The sequence below is a fragment of the Urocitellus parryii genome, chromosome 3 (genome assembly GCF_045843805.1).
Source record: "Urocitellus parryii isolate mUroPar1 chromosome 3, mUroPar1.hap1, whole genome shotgun sequence".
Taxonomy (NCBI): Eukaryota; Metazoa; Chordata; class Mammalia; order Rodentia; family Sciuridae; genus Urocitellus; species Urocitellus parryii.
The window spans coordinates 12,268,356-12,291,509 of NC_135533.1; the positions used below are offsets into that span (position 1 = coordinate 12,268,356).

At 39.9% G+C, this 23,154-nt stretch overlaps 1 protein-coding gene and 1 pseudogene across 2 annotated transcripts; both read left to right on the forward strand.

Moving 5' to 3' along the window:
- The first annotated feature begins 1,202 nt into the window (after nt 1-1,202).
- Nucleotides 1,203-10,999, forward strand: LOC113199672 (cationic trypsin-3-like). 2 transcript variants are annotated; one of them, XM_026412714.2, is made up of 5 exons: nt 1,203-1,242; nt 8,519-8,678; nt 9,384-9,637; nt 10,166-10,302; nt 10,850-10,999. In XM_026412714.2, exons 1-5 carry the CDS (start codon nt 1,203-1,205, stop codon nt 10,997-10,999), a joined length of 741 nt encoding a protein of 246 aa, XP_026268499.2. The 2 variants fall into 2 exon arrangements, with proteins under 2 accessions (XP_026268499.2, XP_077652805.1); XM_077796679.1 differs by having other exon boundaries at nt 8,519-8,675.
- A 6,868-nt stretch (nt 11,000-17,867) lies between these two features.
- Nucleotides 17,868-21,957, forward strand: LOC113199675 (cationic trypsin-3-like; annotated as a pseudogene).
- Nucleotides 21,958-23,154: the final 1,197 nt, after the last annotated feature.

A 23,154-nucleotide genomic window follows, 5' to 3' on the forward strand; every position in this document is an offset into this window, starting at 1 on the left:
CAAACTTAGAAGCCATATTTCCTCTGGTATCATTCTACTGTGGGCTTGCTGTGTGATTTTGTAAAAGTTCCTTATATCTATGGTGCCTTTACTGATCCATCTGTAAATGGGGTCTGTTAACAGATATTGCATATGGTAGTTATGAAGATTATTAAATTAGAATACAGTGGTGCCCTCTTAACAGGAGGAGCATATTCCAAGTCTTGAAACTACCTGTAGTACTAATTTCTATATATAATGTTTTCACATACATTTTTACCCATGATAAAGGTTAATTTATAAACTAGGTGCAGTAAGAAATAAACAACTACCTGTATTGAAAAAATAAAGAAATATGCAATATAATGAACTGAATGTTACTTAAAATTTATTAAAACATTTTTTCTAGAATATCCCATTGAGCATGTTTAGGTTATGGTTGACCCTGAGTAACTTAAACCTGAAAAGATAAACCACAGATATGGGGGATGAGTATACCCTTGAAATATAGTAACTTGTTATCATGTTTTACTTTCCCTTTTTTCCTATTAATTTTTCAAAGATGAACAAATTACCTAATCTAAAGTAACTCTATTCTTCCCTAACTGCCACCCAAAATTAATTGTGAATGAACATCTATATATCAGAGAAAATATTCAGCCTTTGGTTTTGGAGGATTAGTTTATTTTACTTGGAATTAAAATAAATCCATTTCTCAGAGAACACATTGTTCCTTCTAATAATGAAAAGTTAACATGGATATACAAGATGAGAACTAATATAAGACAAAATGTGAGTGTGTGCAAGAGCCAATATGAATTAAGCAACAAAGGTTCAAGGCTCCAGATAGTCCTTAGGAAAAAGTACATATTTAAAACAACCAATTACCTTACTTTTTGTGTGGGAATGCAGAAGCCTGGAGCTCTGACCTATGACTTCACTCCAACTTATTTTCCTATTATGGAGAACGGTTCCTACCAGGTGGGTCTATGACTTCCATTCCCATAAATGTCTGGAAAATTGATGTTGTTTAACATTGATGCTTAATCACCTTCCATGTTTCACAGAGTCAATCTAAAATGAGATATGTGAGTTTCCAGTGAAATCATTTTTTTCCCAGTGAAATCACCTGTGGCCATGTCTGTCAATGACAAACTGGAGGTATAAATACCTGAGGATAAAAAGCCTTCATCCCATTCCGAGTCCAGACCCAGTGAGGAACCATGAAGATCTTCATCTTCCTTGCCATCTTGGGAGCTGCTGGTGAGTCTTTTTAACAAACCAATCAGTAGGTGTCTATCCTCTATATAAATGTGCTTGCTATCTAAAATGATTTAATAATTTCGGAGAGATGATGTAATCATCCCCGTGTTCTACTGATCTCAGCCCATTCAACTACGAACAGGTGATAACAGGCTGGTATTTGCCTGCTTCTAGCAGACAGATTTTCTGCTCAGGCTCGGGGCGGGGGTTCTTGTGGAGAATACTCCTAGAGGCTCGTGCCTGGCAAGGCGTGCGCCGGGCACTGAGCAGCTGGATTCGGGTTCCCGGGGCTAACCTGGCCCAGGTCTGAGGAAACTGCGGAGACTGCCGGCGGAGGCCAGCTCCAAGTGGAGCGTGCGCTGAGCTTGGGGCGACTGGGTTCTGACTCCCGGAACAGTTTTGGCCTGGGGCTGGGAAACCCGTGGCGTCGGTCCCTGGAGCCAGCTCCCAGCGGAGAGTGTATCAGATCGGAGAGGCGGGGTTCCGGCTACCTAAGCTGCTTTGGCCCAAGGCTAGGGAACCGGCGGTGACTGCTTCTCAATCAGGGTCCGGCGGGGTGTTGTAGGGACAGAGTGGATCTTCCTCCTGCGCCCAGAGCAGTCCAAGTGACCCGCCGGCGTGGTGCCATGACACCCCAAACGCAGCTGGGGCTGAAGAGAGCAGCCGCCCACGCATAGAATAGGACCAGCGATTCCGCGGCGCAGCAGCCAAGTAACCTCATTTGGAGTAGGGGCTGTGCGGAGCTGCCATCCGAGCAAGCAGGGCAGGCAGACCTGCCGCCAACTGGCAAGACAGGCCAGGTAGCTTGCCAGCGGGGTGGACACGTAACACCGAGGCAGTCGCGTCACACTGGTTGGAGTGGGGGTGGAGCAGGGTCGCCGCCCGGGTCCGGAGGGGGCTCAGCGACCCGTTGGAGAGGTAGTTAGGTACCCCCATTGGGAGTGGGGGCTGTGCAGAACTGCGACCCACCGGCCTAGAGGTCTGCCAGCGCGGTAGACTCGTCACACCAATTGGAGCGGGGGGCCCAGCTGAGCCGCCACCCACATCCAGATCAGGACCAACGATCCCAGGGCGTGGTAGTTAAGTTACCACAATTGGAGTGGGGGCAGAGCAAAGCCACCACCCGTGCCCGCAGCGGGGGCAGACCTGCGACCGATCAGCGGGGTAGACAGACCACCATAATTAGAGGAGGAGCACAGCCAATACCCGCCCTGCAAGGGAGACTTCCCAACTATACAAGAGCAACATTAATAAATAGGGGGTAAATTTCAAAAACACAACAGTGGCACCAAGCAGAAAGAAACGTCAGCAGTATGAAAAGACAAGGAAAGAAAGGACCACAAGCAATGCAGGTCAACTCAACTTTAGAAGAGGTAATAGCTGCAACAGATGGAATGTCAGATAAAGACATCAGGATTTATATGCTTCAGATGATCTGGAGTCTCAAGGAAGACATGAGACAGCAAAATCAGACAATGAAAGATCACATTGACAAACAAATCCAGGAAGTAAAAGATCAATTTCACAGGGAGATAGAGGTAATAAAAAACAAACAAATAGAAATTCTAGAAATGCAGGAAGCTATAAACCAACTTAAAAACTCAATTGAGAATACTACCAGCAGAGTAGATCACTTAGAAGAGAGAACATCAGACAATGAAGACAAAGTATTTCAACTGGAAAAGAACATAGACAGCTCAGCAAGTCTGCTAAGAAACCATGAGCAGAACATCCAAGAATTATGGGATAATATCAAAAGACCAAATTTAAGAGTCATTGGGATACAGGAAGGCACAGAGCTCCAAACCAAAGGAATAAAAAGTCTTTTCAGTGAAATAATACGAGAAAACTTCCCAGACTTGAAGAATGAGACAGAATCCCAAATCCTAGAAGCCTACAGGACGCCGAATGTGCAAAATCTTAAGAGATCCACACCTAGACACATTATAATGAAAATGTCCAACATACAGAATAAGGAGAGAATTTTAAAAGCTGCAAGAGAAAGAAAGCAGATTACATTTAGGGGTAAACCAATCAGGATAACAGCTGATCTCTCAACACAGACTCTGAAAGCTAGAAGATCCTGGAATAACATATTTCAAACACTGAAAGAAAATGGGTTCCAACCAAGAATCGTGTATCCGGCGAAATTAAGCTTCAGATTAGAAGATGAAATTAAAACCTTCCACGATAAACAAAAGTTAAAAGAATTCGCAGCTAGAAAACCATCTCTTCAAAAAATCCTTGGCAAAACATTACAGGAAGAGGAAATGGAAAATAACTTTGAAAACCAACAATGGGAGGTAGGACAGTAAAGGGGGGAAAGTAGTCAAAGAGGATAACAAATCAGGTTTAGTAACATCAATAAACAAATATGGATAGAAGAACAAACCATATCTCAATAATAACCCTAAATGTTAATGGCTTAAACTCACCAATTAAGAGACACAGGCTAGTAGAATGGATCAAAAAACAAGACCCAACAATATGCTGTCTACAGGAGACGCATTTGATAGGAAAAGATATACATAGTCTGAAGGTGAAAGGTTGGGAAAAATCATATCACTCATATGGACCTCGGAAACAAGCAGGAGTGTCCATACTCATATCTAATAAAATAGATTTCAAGCCAAAGCTAATCAAAAGGGATATAGAAGGACACTTCATACTGCTCAAGGGAACCATACACCAACAAGACATAACAATCATAAATATATATGCCCCAAATAATGGTGCAGCTGTGTTCATCAAGCAAACTCTTCTCAAGTTCAAGAGTCTAATAGACCAACATACAATAATCATGGGAGACTTCAACACACCTCTCTCACCACTGGACAGATCTTCCAAACAAAAGTTAAATAAGGAAACTATAGAACTCAATAACACAATTAACAACCTAGACTTAATTGACATATATAGACTATACCACCCAACATCAAGTAGCTACACTTTTTTCTCAGCAGCACATGGAACCTTCTCAAAAATAGACCATATACTATGTCACAGGGCAACTCTTAGACAATACAAAGGGGTAGAGATAATACCATGCATCTTATCTGATCATAATGGAATGAAACTGAAAATCAATGATAAAAGAAGAAAGGAAAAATCAAGCATCACCTGGAGAATGAACAATAGGTTGCTGAGTGATCAATGGGTTTTAGAAGACATCAAGGAGGAAATTAAAAAATTCCTAGAGTTAAATGAAAACACAGACACAACATATCGGAATCTATGGGACACATTGAAAGCAGTTCTAAGAGGAAAATTCATTGCTTGGAGTTCATTCCTCAAAAAAAGAAAAAACCAACAAATAAATGATCTCATACTTCATCTCAAAATCCTAGAAAAAGAAGAGCAAAACAACAGCAAAAGAAGTAGAAGGCAAGAAATAATTAAAATCAGAGCTGAAATTAATGAAATTGAAACAAAAGAAACAATTGAAAAAATTGACAAAACTAAAAGCTGGTTCTTTGAAAAAATAAATAAAATTGACAGACCCTTAGCCATGCTAACGAAGAGAAGAAGAGAGAGAACCCAAATTACTAGCATACGGGATGAAAAAGGCAATATCACAACAGACACTTCAGAAATACAGAAGATAATCAGAAATTACTTTGAATCCTTATACTCCAATAAAAAAGAAGATACTGAAGGCATAGATAAATTCCTTGAGTCCTATGATCTGCCCAGATTGAGCCAGGAGGATATAGACAACCTAAACAGACCAATAACAATAGAGGAAATAGAAGAAACCATCAAAAGACTACCAACTAAAAAAGCCCAGGACCGGATGGGTATACAGCAGAGTTTTACAAAACCTTTAAAGAGGAACTAACACCAATACTTTTCAAGCTATTTCAGGAAATAGAAAAAGAGGGAGAACTTCCAAATTCATTCTACGAGGCCAACATCACCCTGATTCCGAAACCAGACAAAGACACGTCAAAGAAGGAAAATTACAGACCAATATCTCTAATGAACCTTGACGCAAAAATCCTCAATAAAATTCTGGCGAATCGGATTCAAATACATATCAAAAAAATTATACATCATGATCAAGTAGGATTCATCCCTGGGATGCAAGGCTGGTTTAATATACGGAAATCAATAAATGTTATCCACCACATCAACAGACTTAAAAATAAGAACCATATGATCATCTCAATAGATGCAGAAAAAGCATTCGACAAAGTACAGCATCCCTTTATGTTCAAAACGCTAGAAAAATTAGGGATAACAGGATCATACCTCAACATTGTAAAAGCAATCTATGATAAGCCACAGGCCAGCATCATTCTGAATGGAGAAAAATTGAAGGCATTCCCTCTAAGATCTGGTACAAGACAGGGATGCCCTCTCTCACCACTTCTGTTCAACATAGTCCTCGAAACACTGGCTAGAGCAATTAGACAGACAAAAGAAATTAAAGGCATAAAAATAGGAAAAGAAGAACTTAAATTATCACTATTTGCAGATGATATGATTCTATACCTAGCAGACCCAAAAGGGTCTACAAAGAAGCTATTAGAGCTAATAAATGAATTCAGCAAAGTGGCAGGATATAAGATCAACACGCATAAATCAAAGGCATTCCTGTATATCAGCGACAAATCCTCTGAAACGGAAATGAGGACAACTACTCCATTCACAATATCCCCCCAAAAAATAAAATACTTGGGAATCAACCTAACAAAAGAGGTGAAAGATTTATACAATGAAAATTACAGAACCCTAAAGAAAGACATAGAAGAAGACCTTAGAAGATGGAAAAATATACCCTGCTCATGGATAGGCAGAACTAACATCATCAAAATGGCGATATTACCAAAAGTTCTCTATAAGTTCAATGCAATGCCAATCAAAATCCCAACAGCATATCTTGTAGAAATAGATAAAAGAATCATGAAATTCATATGGAATAATAAAAGACCCAGAATAGCAAAAACAATACTAAGCAGGAAGTGTGAATCAGGCGGTATAGCGATTCCAGATCTCAAACTATACTACAGAGCAATAGTAACAAAAACAGCATGGTACTGGTACCAAAACAGGCGGGTCGACCAATGGTACAGAATAGAGGACACAGTAACCAATCCACAAAACTACAACTATCTTATATTTGATAAAGGGGCTAAAAGCATGCAATGGAGGAAGGATAGCATCTTCAACAAATGGTGCTGGGAAAACTGGAAATCCATTTGCACCAAAATGAATCTGAATCCCTATCTCTCGCCGTGCACAAAAGTTAACTCAAAATGGATCAAGGAGCTTGATATTAAATCAGAGACACGGCATCTGATAGAAGAAAAAGTTGGTTATGATCTACACGCTGTGGGATCGGGCTCCAAATTCCTCAATAGGACACCCATAGCGCTAGAGTTAACAAATAGAATCAACAAATGGGACTTACTCAAACTAAAAAGTTTTTTCTCAGCAAAAGAAACAATAAGAGAGATAAACAGGGAGCCTACATCCTGGGAACAAATCTTTACTCCACACACTTCAGATAGAGCCCTAATAACCAGAATATACAAAGAACTCAAAAAATTAGACAATAAGATAACAAATAATCCAATCAATAAGTGGGCCAAGGACCTGAACAGACACTTCTCAGAGGAGGACATACAATCAATCAACAAGTACATGAAAAAATGCTCACCATCGCTAGCAGTCAGAGAAATGCAAATCAAAACTACCCTAAGATACCATCTCACTCCAGTAAGTCTGGCAGCCATTAGGAAGTCAAACAACAATAAGTGCTGGAGAGGATGCGGGGAAAAGGGCACTCTTGTTCATTGCTGGTGGGACTGCAAATTGGTGCAGCCAATTTGGAAAGCAGTATGGAGATTTCTCGGAAAGCTGGGAATGGAACCACCATTTGACCCAGCTATTCCCCTTCTCGGTCTATTCCCTAAAGCCCTAACAAGAGCATGCTACAGGGACACTGCTACATCGATGTTCATAGCAGCTCAATTCATGATAGCAAGACTGTGGAACCAGCCTAGATGCCCTTCAATAGATGAATGGATAAAAAAAATGTGGCATTTATATACAATGGAGTATTATTCTGCATTAAAAAATGACAAAATCATAGAATTTGGAGGGAAATGGATGGCATTAGAGCAGATTATGCTAAGTGAAGCTAGTCAATCTTTAAAAAACAAATACCAAATGACTCCTTTGATATAAGGGGAGTTAACAAGGACAGGGTGGGGACGAAGAGCTTGAGAAGAATATTTACATTAAACAGGGATGAGAGGTGGGAGGGAAAGGGAGTGAGAAGGGAAAGTGCATGGAAATGGAAGGCGATCCTCAGGGTTATACAAAATGTCATATAAGAGGAATGGAGGGGTAAGACAAGATAATACAAATGGAAGAAATGATTTACAGTAAAAGGGGTAGAGAGAGAAAAGGGGAGGGGGGGAGGGGAGGGAAGGGGAGGGGAGGGGGGATAGTAGAGAATAGGACAGACAGCAGAATACATCAGACACTAGAAAGGCAATATGTCAATCAATGGAAGGGTAACTGATGTGATACAGCAATTTGTATACGGGGTAAAAGGGGGAGTTCATAATCCACTTGAATCAAACCGTGTAATATGATGTATTAAGAACTATGTAATGTTATGAACGACCAATAAAAAAAAAAAAAAAATAAAATGATTTAATAGAATATTAGTTAGATCCAAGGCAACAAATTGGGAGAAGCAAAGTACAATGTTCTAGGAATATTCTCACTTGACTTCTAAAAGTTTTTTTTTTTTCCTTTTTTTATGTTACCCGATTGAGAGAGCTATGCGAAACCAACATCCTATTGACCAAACACACAACAGTAATATTACTGCAAAGATTCCTATCAATTTACATGATTCCAAATACAGTTTTATGTAAACATGATTTTATAACTTCAACCCTGGTGATCAATTACTTATTGTGTAAAGGGAATGATCTCTCTTGAATTCACAAGTGCCCATGTGTGAAGTTGTGTGTGTGTGTGTTGGGGGAGGATGAATATTTTGAAAACACAGCATATCACATTTAATGCACTTATGAAAACTTATATGCTTCATGGTAGTGAACAAGAAGGGTGTGTGTCAAAAGTACAGAATAATACATTTTTTTTTTTAGAAATCCTTAAACCTCCTTCTCTCAATTGTGTGAGAAAAGAGAACTCTGTCATCTCTTTTCTGGTTAGTCTAAAAAATCTTCCTGGTGGAGTAGGAATTGCAAGATGGATCTGTTTGACTGTGAGTTTCCAACTTTTTTATTATCAGTTGCTCTCCCCATTCCTGATGATGACAAGATTGTGGGAGGCTATACCTGTGCAAAGAATTCCCTGCCCTACCAGGTGTCACTAAACGTGGGCTACCATTTATGTGGAGGCTCCCTCATCAGTGACCAGTGGGTGCTGACTGCAGCTCACTGCTACAAGTCGTAAGTAACCTGACTTCACATTCCCAAGTGCTAAGACGAGTTTATCCTCCACCCGGGAAGCATAAGAGTAGTTATTCTTGTTAAATACAGGATTCAGGTTCTGAGTCCTGATGACCCACTCAGCATTGTACAACAGGTTGAGGGTCTCCTATGGAGCAGTACTCTGGAAGTTTCCTGATGTATTTCTAACTGCTGGTATTAAAGATGTGGAGGGGACAGAGTGGCTGGTGAAGTACCAGGAGTCAAACCTGGTCCTCTCCATCACAGCTTAACCAGGAAGAAATGGCACATGGAGGTGATGAGAGGCATCATAATTCCAGTACAGGATACAAACAAGCATAACACACTCTATTCCCTTAAAATCCTGCTGTCTTTGAGTCTTCCAGCCTCTTCTGTGTTACTCAGTGATTCCAAAGTGGGTAAATATGGAAAGTGCCACCAATCTCATTACCATATCCAACTCTTTACTTGGGGTCATATTTCCAATTACTAGACCTTCCTATTGTAGCACAATGATACTGATACTGGCATAAAGACCTCTCTAACCTGCAGCATATGTGGTGGTCCACATGCTGCCTTAAGGGCACAGTCCCCTGTGTGAACAAATGCTTGATGGGGATGCTTTTGTGTTCATGGTCACGATTGGGGATTGGAGAAGGAGAAGCTCTGATTGGATACTTAGGTCACTTGTCATGTTTAATGCAGCCGACTCCAAGTGCGTCTGGGAGAACATGACATTGACGTCCTTGAGGGAGATGAGCAGTTCATTCAGGCAGCCAAGATCATCCGGCACCCCAACTTTCATAAAGACACCTTAAATAACGACATCATGCTGATCAAACTGGCATCCCCCGCCACCTTCAGCGCTCGAGTGTCTACAGTCTCTCTGCCCACATCCTGTCCATCCACTGGGACTCAGTGCCTCGTGTCTGGCTGGGGCAACACCCTGAGCTTTGGAGGTATGATAACTGGAAACAAGCACCAGGCTTGAGGTCACTGGAGGGTCAGTTAGTCTAAATCTTCACTCAAGGCAAGGTTGCCTAAGCATAGCTTTGGATATAGGTACTCCTATATGATGCTAAATGAAATCTGTAAAAGTTCTTTCCTGAGAACATGGAGAAGATGAAGAAAGATTACTTGACAATAAAAATGTCAAGGTACTCATCTAAAATATTTCTAGATTTGTGCAGAGATGTAAAGAAAACAAGAGAGAAATAAAACAAAGACATTTATAATTTCTTACTGCTGAAAGTATACACCTTCTCTAGAAACAGTCTCTGTACTTGACATCTGTGGCCAGTGATGCTCCTGTCAAAGAAAGAATCACTTGATTAGAACTTTGTGGACAACCTATGCAAAATGTTCCCACATATTACAAGTCACTGGCTTCTTGGAACACTGAAGAGTAATACTGTGAAAGAGAGGAAATATAATGGAATCAGGGAACCCTGTGAATAATGGTCCATTTTCACTCTTGCTTTCCACAGTCAAATATCCTTCCCTCCTGCAGTGTCTGGACGCCCCTGTGCTCTCTGACACTGCTTGCCACAATTCCTACCCAGGCAAGGTCACTGACAACATGTTCTGCCTGGGCTTCCTGGAGGGGGGAAAGGACTCCTGCCAGGTGAGTTTCTCATGCTCCTGCTTCATCCAGATAAGTCTCTCTTCTCCACCATGTTTCTCCTTCTATGAAACGCACAGGACTGTGGAGTCCATGCGGCTGATTGTGAGATTGGAACAGCAGCTTTGAGATAAATTATAGTTTTCTTTTTGTGGTAATGATGAGTAGCGTAAAAGAGGGTAAAACTGATACCTAGAAACTGGTGTGCAAACAGGTCATCAAGTGCCCTTCTCAGGAGGCACATGGTGGAATGCAACCTTTGTAAAAAGGAGCAAGACAAGTGGTACCACATTTGATCTGTATAGTCCTCAGGATTTCTTGGCCCTATGGTGCTACCTAGGAAAGAGGAGGGGCTATGAGTAAGGAGGAAGAATAATAGGGATATAGGAAGAGATTGAGGGTTGCATTTTCAGGAGGAGAAAAGGTATATCATATAGAATATTAGGGGTTGGATAAAAGTATACCACCTGGATCATGGAGAAATGTTTTGGAGCCCACTGTTGCCTCTGGGCATGAACAAGAGCTCTGACTGTCTTTTCCTCTTGCCCAGGGTGACTCTGGTGGCCCCGTGGTCTGCAATGGTGAGCTCCAGGGTATTGTGTCCTGGGGCTTGGGCTGTGCTCTGAAAGGCAAACCAGGTGTCTACACCAAGGTCTGCAACTACCTGGACTGGATTCAAGAGACCATTGCTGCCAACTAAACACCTTTCTATCTTCATGATCCACCTGCCATTCTAAATTTCAAGTTTCTTAAGTGTCTGGAACCCGTAACTAAATAAAACATATTATTCTGCACCTTAACTGTCTATGAATGATCCTTCTTGGTATTAATGAATTTTTCTTAAACTTGCCTCAAAGTAAAAATGTGAATAGACACTGGAGCTTCCTTCATGGAGAGATACTGAAAGTTTATTTAGTCATTCATCAATTTAATGAAACTAAATGTACTGGGAACCTATTCTATTGAAGGATCTATATGAGACACTCAGGATATAAATATAAACAAATTCGCTGTTATCATCAAACTTTTAGTAAATAACTATAAGAATTCTTATCAATATTTCAGAAAATGTTGGTTTAAGATTTAACAATATACCTTTGTTCTTGCCTTATTTTTTTGTTTAATCGTTTTCAAACTCAGAGAAAATGACACTAATATGCACAAAATTAATATCTATTGCCCTAAGTCATCTAAACAGTTCACAGTAATGCCACCGTGAAGCCCCACTGTGTCCATGCATTGCTGCTGCTGCAGTGACACAAGTTTTCTTTGTTTCTTCTACATTGCAAATGAAGATTTGTAAGCCTACCTAGGGAAGTTCTACATGCAAAATACTAAAAATATCTTCATTTTTCTATATTTTCCAAGTATTCACCTACATAAATGTTCCCATTCCCCAAGATCTTTTATTCCAACTGGATGTTTATTACTGTATCAAGCATGGCCTCTGAAGACTATCTGAGCCCCACTCCTACCACCCATCCCTCAAGTCTCAGCCCTGTTTAGGTATTAATTTCAACTCTAGACAAAAGAAAGTACAAATGCAGAGAAGTTTTCAGAAAATACATGTATTCCCCTGAGATAAAGGTCTTAGGACTAGAAGTTGATCCCTCCTCTTCCTCCCTCCCTGAGAGCACACCCCCCACACACTGCCTTAGTTCCCCACCAGCTCTCCCCCACATCTTTATTTACCCACAGATCATCCAGAGGAGGTTTCCAATGGGAGTCTCTGCAGAGGAATCTCATGCAGATCTGTTCTGGGACAATTGAAAAGACATAATGGGCTCTGAGCATAGGCACATTGGAATGCACAGAGCAGGACAGAATGGAGAAAATGCAGATTTAGAGAGAGGTGAAAAAGCAGTGTCTCAGCTCAGAACAAAGTCTCCCTGCTGAACAAAAATACCACAGCCCATGTGCCTTACACACTGCTCTATTCCTTACCATTCTGGACACTGGTAACAGCCAAGGCACGAACAGGCTAATGTCTGGGGAGGGCTGGCCTCCTGGTTTGCTGATGTACCTTCAGCCTCCCGTTAAATCCATAAATCACCTCCTGGTGGTTCTACCCTCCTGTTGTCTTCTAACAGCCCCACCCTCTAGTGCCATCTCATCAGAGGTGAAGGCTTCAACATGTGAACTTCACGGGGACACAAACGGGCAGTCTGCACTCGGCATCTCAGGAGAGGGGACTACACGAAGAAACCTGTGCTCACGACCTGCTTTCCAAACTTTTATAACTCTGTATGACAAAATTGAGGGGATAGTCCCTAAGTTCTCAATATTACCTTGTGACAACCACTAGAATGACATGAAATGCCTTCCACATGATGTGGAATTATATTGGTCTTGTATTCATATATGAACATAAGGAAGTTATGTCCAGTTCATTCTACTATCCTTCCTATTCCTGTTCCCCCTCCCTTCCCTTCACTCTCCTTTGTCTAATACAGTGAATTTCTCTTCTTCCTTCCCCCACCCTTATTGTGAGTTACCGTCTGCAAACCAGAAAGAAATTGAGAAATTTGGCCTTTGCTTTTTGGGGGGATTGGTTTATTTCACTTTGCGTAGATAGTCTCCAGATCCATCCATTTATGGCAAATGCCATGATTTCATTTTTCTTTATAGCCGACTAATATTCCATTATGTATATATACCACATTTTCTTTATCCATTCATTTGTTGAAGGACACTTAGGCATAAAACGTCTCTTTAAATAAGCAGCTTTAGATGGACCTTCACTAAACATCTCAGGATTCTCTCTAGAAACAACAGAGTGTAAGGTTCCCTGGTCCTTCCCATCACCACCACCAAACCACTATTACCTTACAGCTCAGGTAAGGGAGGTTCAGACTCCTCACAAAACAGGTGAGGTGCATTAATGAGGGGGACTCCGGGCAGGCCCAAGGAAGGTGAGGCAAGGCCAGACAAATCATTGGTTCTCGAGGTCATTCAGTAGCACATTTCCGTACCTCTGCTTGTCATTTTCAGTCTCTTGCTTTGTTTAAAAACTAACTCTTCACAATTTGTGAATTTCTACCAAAATGTGGATTCTTATGCTCTTTCTCTCTGGACTTATGTCTTAGCAATTCTTTCTATTAAAATACACACTTGGTACAGAATTTAAAATGCGATCTTACCACACAGGAAGCATGCAGTTCCAGTATTATCCCCTTCAAAACTTCTTTAGAAATGCACAAAGGAAGCCCAGGAGCAGGAGCGCCTCATGGGTGGCTGAATTCAGCAACTTAAAAAAAAAATGCCATTACCTTATTTCCATCTCTGCCCTGTGCTTTCATCAGCTTTTTCGCCTAAGGATAAAAACTTCTCATCACAAAATGCCTCTAGATGTACAATCTCCCTTATCTGTACATCTAGGGAGAAGGATAAAGTTGTTTGCAGAAAGTTTATTTGAAATCTTCCCTCCTGTAATCCACTGAGGACATTTTACAGTGATTCATTAACTGAACCATGGATCAAATAAAACAATGAAACTATAATAAGTTACATGACAGAGCCTCAGAGCCAGGGGTGGACTTTTCCTTCTGCAACAAACATAACCTTCTTGGTTCAGTCATCCCTTGGCAACTGTGAGGAATTGGTTCTGGGATTCCCCACATTCAGCAAAATCTGCAGATCCTTGATTCCTTTGTATAAAAAAATGAGGTAGTTTTGTGTATAACCTGTGTATATCTTAATATTATCTCTAGATTATTTGTGGCACCTAATTGTGTTAGTCAGTCTTTCTTTCATCTTTGTGACCAAAAGACCTGACAAGATCAATGTAGAGAGGAAAAGTTTATTTTGGTTCATGGTTTCAGAAGTTCAGTTCTTGGTCTCCACCAACTCCACAGCTCTGTGCCTGAGGTGAGGCAGAACATCGTAGTGGAAGATGGTGGTGGAAGAGTGTTACTCACTTTATGACAGCAAGGGAGCAGAGAGAGTGAGGCACCAGGACAAATATGAACCCCCCGAAGGCACACCCCAGTGACCTACTCGGAAATCATACTCTACCTACAGTCACCACCCAATGAATCCATTCAATTGGATTAATCCACTGATTAGAATACAACTCTCATAATTCACCTCTGAACATTCTTGTATGTCTCACACGTGGACTTTGAGGGGTCACCTCATAACCAAACCATAACACTAGCACAATGGAAATGTAAACAGTCGTATTTCTATCTTGTTAGGGAATAATGACAAGAAGGATATATTTGTACATGTTCAGTATAGAGGCAATATTCTTTTAAAATCTAACCTGTGGATCCTGAATCCCTTTACAAAGCTCAGATTTGATGGGACTATTCTTTGATTAATCAGATTGAGTTAAGAGAGTCACAGAGAGAAAGTCAGGTTAAAAAAAAATTAAGTACAATATGCACTGGAGTAATCACATGTTTACTGATGCATTATCTACCTAACCCTGGAGAATCAGAAACTCCAATAAACATAGAGGACTGGATAAATATGGTGTATGCTTCAGTGGAGAAAAAAATAGTATATTCATTAATCAGTCATGTGCCCATTAAATACTTATTGGGGACCTGTGAGATTCTTGGCTCTTTTGTATGCACTAAGGATATAATAGCAATACATAGAGTGTCAACATGTCCTCCTGGAAGATTCATGCTGATAAGTAAGCAGACAAGATGTCAACAGAATGTGAGGCTAATCAGGACACATAAGTGAGCAGAAGGACACTGGAAAAGGGATGCATGATTGGAAAGCCTACTTCTGCTAAAGCCTAATGAAATAAAGTATATTTTAAAAGTATTTTTAAAAACCCTGCGCTTTAAAGAGCCACGTGGAATAGTCCACGGAAACCACTTACATATAAAAGCCTAATTCATGATTCAGTGAGATCCAGAGATACATAGTGGCTATTTAGCACATAGAAAAATGCAGAGAGGTAGCAAACTGAGATTAGGGGCAACTGCATAGGAACAAAGGTTTTTATTTGCTGTGTCTGATTCTAGTAATGGATATATATTTTATCTTGGAGAAGATAATTCTTAACTCTCAACTTTACAGTTATAACAAATTATAGCTACTTTAAATGAAGTAATATCTCTACTTATAAGCTTAGCTACTTATGTCAATATATATATTGTATATAAATATGAACATATATTTCTTTTCTTCTAGAATATACAGATTGGGAAGATGTTACTTTATTTCAACTAGGTATACTTCATAATCTAATTGTTATTTTTCCCTTGAATCATAAACCTCAATAAGTATTTAAGATTAGTTCATCTAAGAAAATTTGCTTTATTAAAACAAATACATGACTTTTTTCCTAGAGAACTTATTCAATTCATTATTTTAAAACCATTCTCATCTTTTCTAGCAAGTAAAATTTTAAATTTTTTATATACAAATATTTACTGTCAGTTTAATTTCAGTTTTACTTCAAAATTCATTTTACAATGTCAATCTGTTAAAGGGATACATATAAATAAGTCTGGTTTTAGAGATATTGATTTGTTGTAAATAGCTCTGTCTATTCACCTTTAGTTTCTATTCTGTGAATGAGATTTCCAGATACTGGTAGGGAATCACTGTACTCAATGACCCCTTTGTTTCTCAATATATTTTTTACAACTTCCCAAATCCTAAGAATAAGATAATTCACACTCTTTCCCATTAACTGATGTAGTCTTCTAACCTTGAGGCACAAATTCTTTCCACAAGACTCACTATGTTTACATAATCCCTCTAACATTATCCCAACAATCCAGAGAGACTAATATGTACATACAATTACAGATATATATGTAATCACATATGACCATATATGTAAATATGTATGTGACTTCACATGGAACCTTAGTCACTTCTCAAAGCTTATTTTTAAGGATGCTCTAGTTTTAATACAGATAATATCTGGCCCAAAATGTGAACAGTGTCAGGGCAGGGAAACTGCTTTTGACTATGTTGTTTTTATAGTAGCAAAATTTCAAACAAAAATAAACCAAACCAAACAAAAAGATGAGAAGCAACTTCAAGAGTGATAATTTGCTCAAATGGAAAAATGTCCTGGTAGGCAACTTGAGACTTATGCTATAGGTGTACAATCCAGGTACTTTCTACAACTAGAGGCTATCTTGCCTTGAGAATCAGTAACTCTTGGTACTTGTGTCCTTCCGCCATCAGTTCTAGTCATTCTTGTTCCAAGAACCTATTTCTTGTAATTTTCAAAATTCTGTATACTCCTGGAATTTAGTCTTGAATTTGATAGAGTTCAAACTGTCTCCCCTATTTATTATGTTTAAGAGGTCCCAGTTGAGGACATCAACCAGTCAACAGCTATGGGACTCTGGAAACAATGTTGACTTCTCTAAGCTTCTGGCAGGGTGAAAGCTACAGCACAACATTCATCATGCTGCCTTTGAGGACTGAGTGAGTCAAGGCATGCATACCCTTCCACAGAACCTGACATCTGAGAATTCCAGTGCTTCCTGATGCTTCCTGTGTGCTTTTTACCAAGTCCCCTATACCTTTGTGTCCTTAGTTTTCCCACCAGCAAAGTAGGAAATATAACAGGTAGCTTAGCTTGCATAGTTCTTATGAGGATTACTACATTAATATAGAGAAAGTATCAAGAATTGAGTAGTTCTTCCATTATCTTTAGGGACACATTTCAAGTCCTCAGTGGATATCTGAAATCACACACCTACTACCAACTCCTACGTGGGATGATTTTGCTATGCATACATACCTATGAAGTGCTCAAATTACAAATTAGGCAAAGCAAGAGCTTATAAACAATGCCTAATAATAAAATACAACAAATGGAACAATGTACTATAACTAAAGTTATTTAAAACTTGTGAATTATTTGTTTCTAGAATTTTCCACTTCATATTTTTGGGTCCTGGTTGATTGGGGTGTCTGAAACCACAAAACATGAAACCACAAATAAAGGAGACTACTACTATATACCCAACTTAGAGAAAAATTTAGGTACTCTAAACACAAGTTATTATTTTTGTTTTTACTTTACTCTTTTTATTATAATTTAAAATAAGAACAATTTTATCATTTCTTAGGAGAACAAGTTGTTTCTTCTTGAATGAAAAGTTAACATGGATATGCAAGATCAGAACTACCATGATATGAAATATAGACTTGAGCAAGAGCCAATGTCAATTAACACCAAGGGTGCAAGTTCCAGATATTCTTTAGGACAAACATACACACTTGAGAAAACAAAGGACCTTAGGTTTTTGTCTAGGAATGCAGAAACCTGGAGCTTTGTGACCTGTGACCCATGACCTCAATCCAACTTATTTTCCTATTGTGGGGAATGCTTCCCACCAGGTGCGTCTTTGATTTCCATTCTCACAACCTTCAAGAAAAATGGGAAAATGTAGATGTTTAAATTTGGTGCTGAGTCACCTTCTGTATCAGAGAAGTGACTCTAAATTTAGATATGTGAGTTTCCAGTGAAATCACTTTCCTGGCTCCTGTGGCCATGGGTGCAATGACAAACTGTAGGTATAAATACCTGTGGATGGAAAGCCTCAATCCCATTCCCAGTCCAGACTCAGTGAGCAGCCATGAAGACCTTCATTCTCCTTGCTCTCCTGGGAGCTGCTGGTGAGTCTTTTTAATGAACAATCAGCGGGTGTTGATCCTCTGTGTGAGATTGCCTTGTGCTCAGGAAAGCAACCATGAATGCTGGATGCAGGCTCTGTACTCAGGAAGGGTGAAAGATCTCAACAGCAGGGTCAGGCACATGGGCTTAGGGATATTGACATTTTATTTTCCCCACAAAGGTTATGGTCATCAGGACAGGTTCAAATAAACAGCATAGACAAGCTAAACTTGTCCTGGAAATCCTGGCAAATTCTATGAAGAATGAGAGATAGGGAAAGAAGAGTCTACTTGAAAGGAGTACACATCTTGACCTAAGAATTTGGAATTAACAACTGAAACTAATTTGTGCCTCTTGAAAAGGTTGTGAATGTCAAAGGTTGGGTCTCCTGGATACCAAAGAGCTAGTTGTTACCCGAGAGCTAACAGGCAAAGGTATTTATTTATTATTTTCAAGAATAAAAGCTTTAGGTATCTTTTGTTACAACTTTCCTAATGATATCTCCACATGTCCTTAAATCATGAAAAAAATAAACAAATGACTGTTTCTATTTTGATACCAGTAATTTTTATACTACTAAAAAGTGGTACTATTTTTTCCTAAATTGGGTTGATTTAAATTTGATACATGTAGTTTCATGCTTGGAAACTTCTCTCCTAACCTCATTTTAAAATATTGGAAAAATAGAGCTCATATAATAGAATCACAGACATTTGGAATGGTAAGAAATCTTGACAAATCAATGGGCCACACTAGAATATGACGGAGACATTGGCAAATATTACAAAGATAAATGAGTTAAGGGCAGTGTCGGGGAGGGGAAACATAATGTTCTGTCAGACGATTTAATGGAAATTTAGACTTGAACCGAGGAGATAAATTGAAAGAATAAAAGTACACAACTCTTTATTTCCTTCCAGACCATAATATTCTCAGGTGGCTTCTAAAAGTGTCTTTCTGTTACTTTATGGAGAAAGCTATCCAATACCAATACCCCATCCACCAGCACAGACATATACCAACAAAATTCCTAGAGAGATTTCTACCAATTTCCATGTCTGGGTTGCAGGGTTTTGAGTAAAAAGCATTCCTTATGGTGGTCAGGCATGTACTGTGTAAAAAGTGTGTGTGTGTGTGTGTGTGTGTGTGTATGTGTGTGTGTGAAAGCAACACATAAGAACATGAAATGTCGAATTTAAAGCATAAATTTAAACACTAGATGCTAATTAATAGTAATATTGCAAGCATTAAGTGGTAATATTTTTTTAAAATACATACCTTAAATTTCCTTATTCTGTTTCACTGTGACAATAAAAAATTGCCATCTCTTTTCTGGTTAATCTGCAAAAACTTCATGGTGGCGTAGAAATTGCAAGATGGATCTGTTTAACAAAGTTCTCAACTTTTTCCTGTCAGTTGCACTTCCCATTGATGGCGATGATGACAAGATTGTGGGGGGCTACACCTGTGAGAAGACTTCCCTGCCCTACCAGGTGTCCCTCAACATTGGCTTCCACAACTGTGGTGGCTCCCTCATCAGTGACCAGTGGTACTGTCGGCAGCTCACTGCTACAGGCCGTAAGTGACCCATGCTCAAATGCTGTTCTCTAAGATCAATTCATTCTGTGGGACCACCAGAGCACAATGGGGCAAACCACAGTGTGATGTCCGGGGGGCAAAGCTTTCAGATCCAGGTTCAGTTTCAGAAGCATCATGTCATTATCCACGTTGTATTTCAAATAGTTGGGGTGTGGGATGATCTTGGCTGCATCAATGAATAGCTCACCACCCTCATTGACATTGACCCCAATTATACCCTCAAGTATTGTGTGATGCAATACTTGTGAGAGACAGTTTCATGCTGCAATGCCCTTATTGTCTTTGATGAGGGGAAACAGTGGCAGATGAATTATCCCCAGAATTAGCTCAAGAATATGAATCAATACAGTCCTACCCATCATCACTTAACAAAAGACAATGGTGTGTGGAGACAATAAAATGCATGTATGCACAGAAAAACATTAAAATTGCATAATTCTTTCCACTCTCTAAGTATTCTGTTATAATTCTCACTCTTGTCTCATCACCCTACGATACTCAGTGACACTAACTGATGGAGAAGTGGCAGATGAATGGAGAAGTGGCAGGTGTTGGTTAATCTCCACCAATCTCCTTTTCATCTCCAAATATGTTATTGGGTCGTTTGGTTTCTATTCCTATACCTTACTATTTTAACAAGATGATGGGTTGTGATTAGTTATTAGCAGTGAAACTTACCTAAGGAATTCTCTGACCTGCTCCACATTTGGTAGTGCATAATAATACCTTAAGTACAAGATTGCCCATGTGACTGAGAGTTTTTGAAGAGAATGGCACTTGGGTTTCGGCTCATGATTAGGGGATCAGAAGAAGAAGTTCTTGTTCATACTTAGGAAACTTTTAATTCTTAACACCAGGAACATTCAGGTGCGTCTGGGAGAACACAACATCAATGTCATTGAGGGTGATGAGCAATTCATTGATGCTGCCAAGATCATCCTGCACCCCAACTATTCAAAAGATACTGCGGATAATGACATCATGCTTCTGAAACTGAAATCACCTGCTACCATCAGCTCTCGTGTATCCACTATCTCTCTGCCAAGATCCTGTCCATCTGTGGGGACTGAGTGTCTTGTGTCTGGCTGGGGCAACACACTGAGCTCTGGAGGTAAATGTCACCATGAAAACAGGTACAAAGTCTCAGAACCTAAGAGGCAAATACACATAGGATTATTTAATCCAAATTTTAACAGAAGTTATTATTGGAAATAAGCAGTCTTAGAGTACACTATTTAAGTGGGGAAGATTTATTTCCTGAGGGCATGCAGAGCACACAACAGACATGAACTTGTTATAAGAGGTAACTGTATTTAATTAAGTGTGTGTAGTGATATACTAGGCCTGTGGAGGGAAACAGGGGCTGAGGGTTTTGCTACTGCCTGAAGTGTACACCCACTTTACAAAACAGTCTCTGGACTTGAGATCTTGACCACCAATTTTATGGTTAGAGCAGGAAGAACTTGTTGATTATAACTAAAAAATTCTCCCAAATTAGAAGTCATTAGCAACTGGGATAACAGTGGGAACATCCTGAAAGACAGGATGTGCCGTGGGAAAAAAAATTTTTTTTTCAGCCACATTGTGAGTAATCTTCCATTTGCACTGTTTCACTCAACAGTCAAATATCCTGATCTTCTGCAGTGCCTGGATGCTCCAGTGCTCCCTGACACTGCTTGCCATAAGGCCTACCCAGGCATGATCACTGGCAACATGTTCTGCCTGGGCTTCCTGGAGGGAGGAAAGGACTCCTGCCAGGTGAGTCTCTACTACTCTGCCTCTGTCCAGCTCTGTCTCACTCTCCTTCTCCATCATATTTTTTTTCCCTTTTCTGAAATATAGAATACTGTAAAACTGACCCCGGGAATGATTGTGAGAAGTGAGCAATATCACTGAGACAATGACAAGTTTTCTTTCTGTGATATTGATGATGAATATTAAGGAAAAATAGATGAAAAGAAGATGATACATAACCCCTGATATCCAGGCACCCTTCTGAGTGGTATCTGGTAGAATGGAATAGCCATTAAGAGGAGCAGGGCTGGCGGGATGGCATTCAATCTCTTCAGTCCTCACCTTTGCTTGAGCCTATGGAGCTATTACAGAAATAGGAGGGGCTACAGAAAAAGAGGAATAATAGGTATAATGAGATTGAGGGTTGGATTTCCAGGGGTAGAGAAGGTGTTCCATGGAGGATCGGCAGTCTGCAATAATGGCCCAAGGATAAGGACAGAAGCCTGTGCAGCCCATTCTGCCCCCTGGACATGGACATGAGCTCGGATTTTCTTTTCCTTCTTCTTCAGTGTGACTCTGGTGGCCCTGTAGCCTGCAATGGAGAGCTCCAGGGCATTGTCTCCTGGGGCACTGGCTGTGCTCTGAAGGGCAAACCTGGAGTCTACACCAAGGTCTGCAAATACTTGGACTGGATTCAGGAGACCATTGCTGCCAACTAAACACCTTTATGTCTTCATGATCCAGTGCTGCTAGTGAACTTCTCCCTCCTTCTATGCCTGAAATCAATATCTCAATAAAGCCATTTTGCTGCATACTACATCTGCCCAAGAATGGTCCTTGCTTTGGTTTTGATGAGCTTTCTCCTGACAGTTGCTACCAAGTAAGAAGTTTAATAGACCACTTGCTTTTTTATGGATAGGACACAATTTGAAGTTTTTTTAGTCCTTCATCAAACCTAATCAATTTTAACTTATCAATCACCTACTATGCAGCAGACTCTGTGGGTAGCATTGCAGATAAGCAAGTAAAGAAGATCATTGCTAACACTTTATTTTTTTCAAAATAATTACCAGTTTTATTATTAACATATTACATGTATTTTGTTTGGAAATTCAACTATAGTATGCATTTGGTCATGCATTGGTCTTGATAGATCAAGAGTTCATAGATGACAACACTAAAGTACCAAGAGTTAAAATCAATTGCCAAAGTCATCAAAATACTTCAGAGTAAAGTTTCAATGAAACCCAAATGGTCCCTATTCTCAGTGCATCACTGATTCTGTGATAGATGTTCTGCATTTTATTCTTCAAACCATCTAAACCTCAGGATAAAGGACATCTCTAGCTGCAGATTTTTTTAATTACAGTTTTTTTTTATTTTACATCTTCCAAAGATCCACCTACATATATTTCCCAAGATCTTGTTTTCTGGCTGGAAGATCATTGCTATAGCAGGCATGGCCTCTGGAGACTATCTCAGCCCACTCCCACCACTCGTGTCTCTTCAAGTCCAACCCCAGATTAGGTACTAATTTCAACCAGAGGCCATAGAAAGTACAAATTTGGATAAATTTGTAGAAAATAGATGTATTACCCTAGGTCTTAAAGGTCATCTAGAGGTATGATCTGTCCCCCTTAGCGCTCCCTGAGAGTGTACCCACACACTCTGCCTTGGTTCCTTCTCCAGCTCTTCCCCAGATCTTCCTCTTCCCATGGATCATCCAGAGAAGGTTCACAGTGGAAGCTTCCACACAGGATTCCCATGCAGATGTACTGGAAGGACTCACTAAGCCCTGAGCACAAGCACATTGGAGTACATGGAGCAGGACTGAATGGGAAACTGCAGCCTCAGAGACAGGTGAAGAGAGCACTGGGTCTCGGCTCAGTATGCTGTGACAATACCAGAGTCGTGTG

What these genes read in the sequence shown, in the direction of transcription:
- LOC113199672 (XM_026412714.2), top strand. Translation starts at nt 1,203, where the DNA reads ATGAAGATCTTCATCTTCCTTGCCATCTTGGGAGCTGCTG. An exon ending in TGCCATCTTGGGAGCTGCTG is followed by an intron (nt 1,243 to 8,518) that starts GTGAGTCTTTTT and finishes TTTTATTATCAG; the next exon opens with TTGCTCTCCCCATTCCTGAT. An exon ending in GCAGCTCACTGCTACAAGTC is followed by an intron (nt 8,679 to 9,383) that starts GTAAGTAACCTG and finishes TGTTTAATGCAG; the next exon opens with CCGACTCCAAGTGCGTCTGG.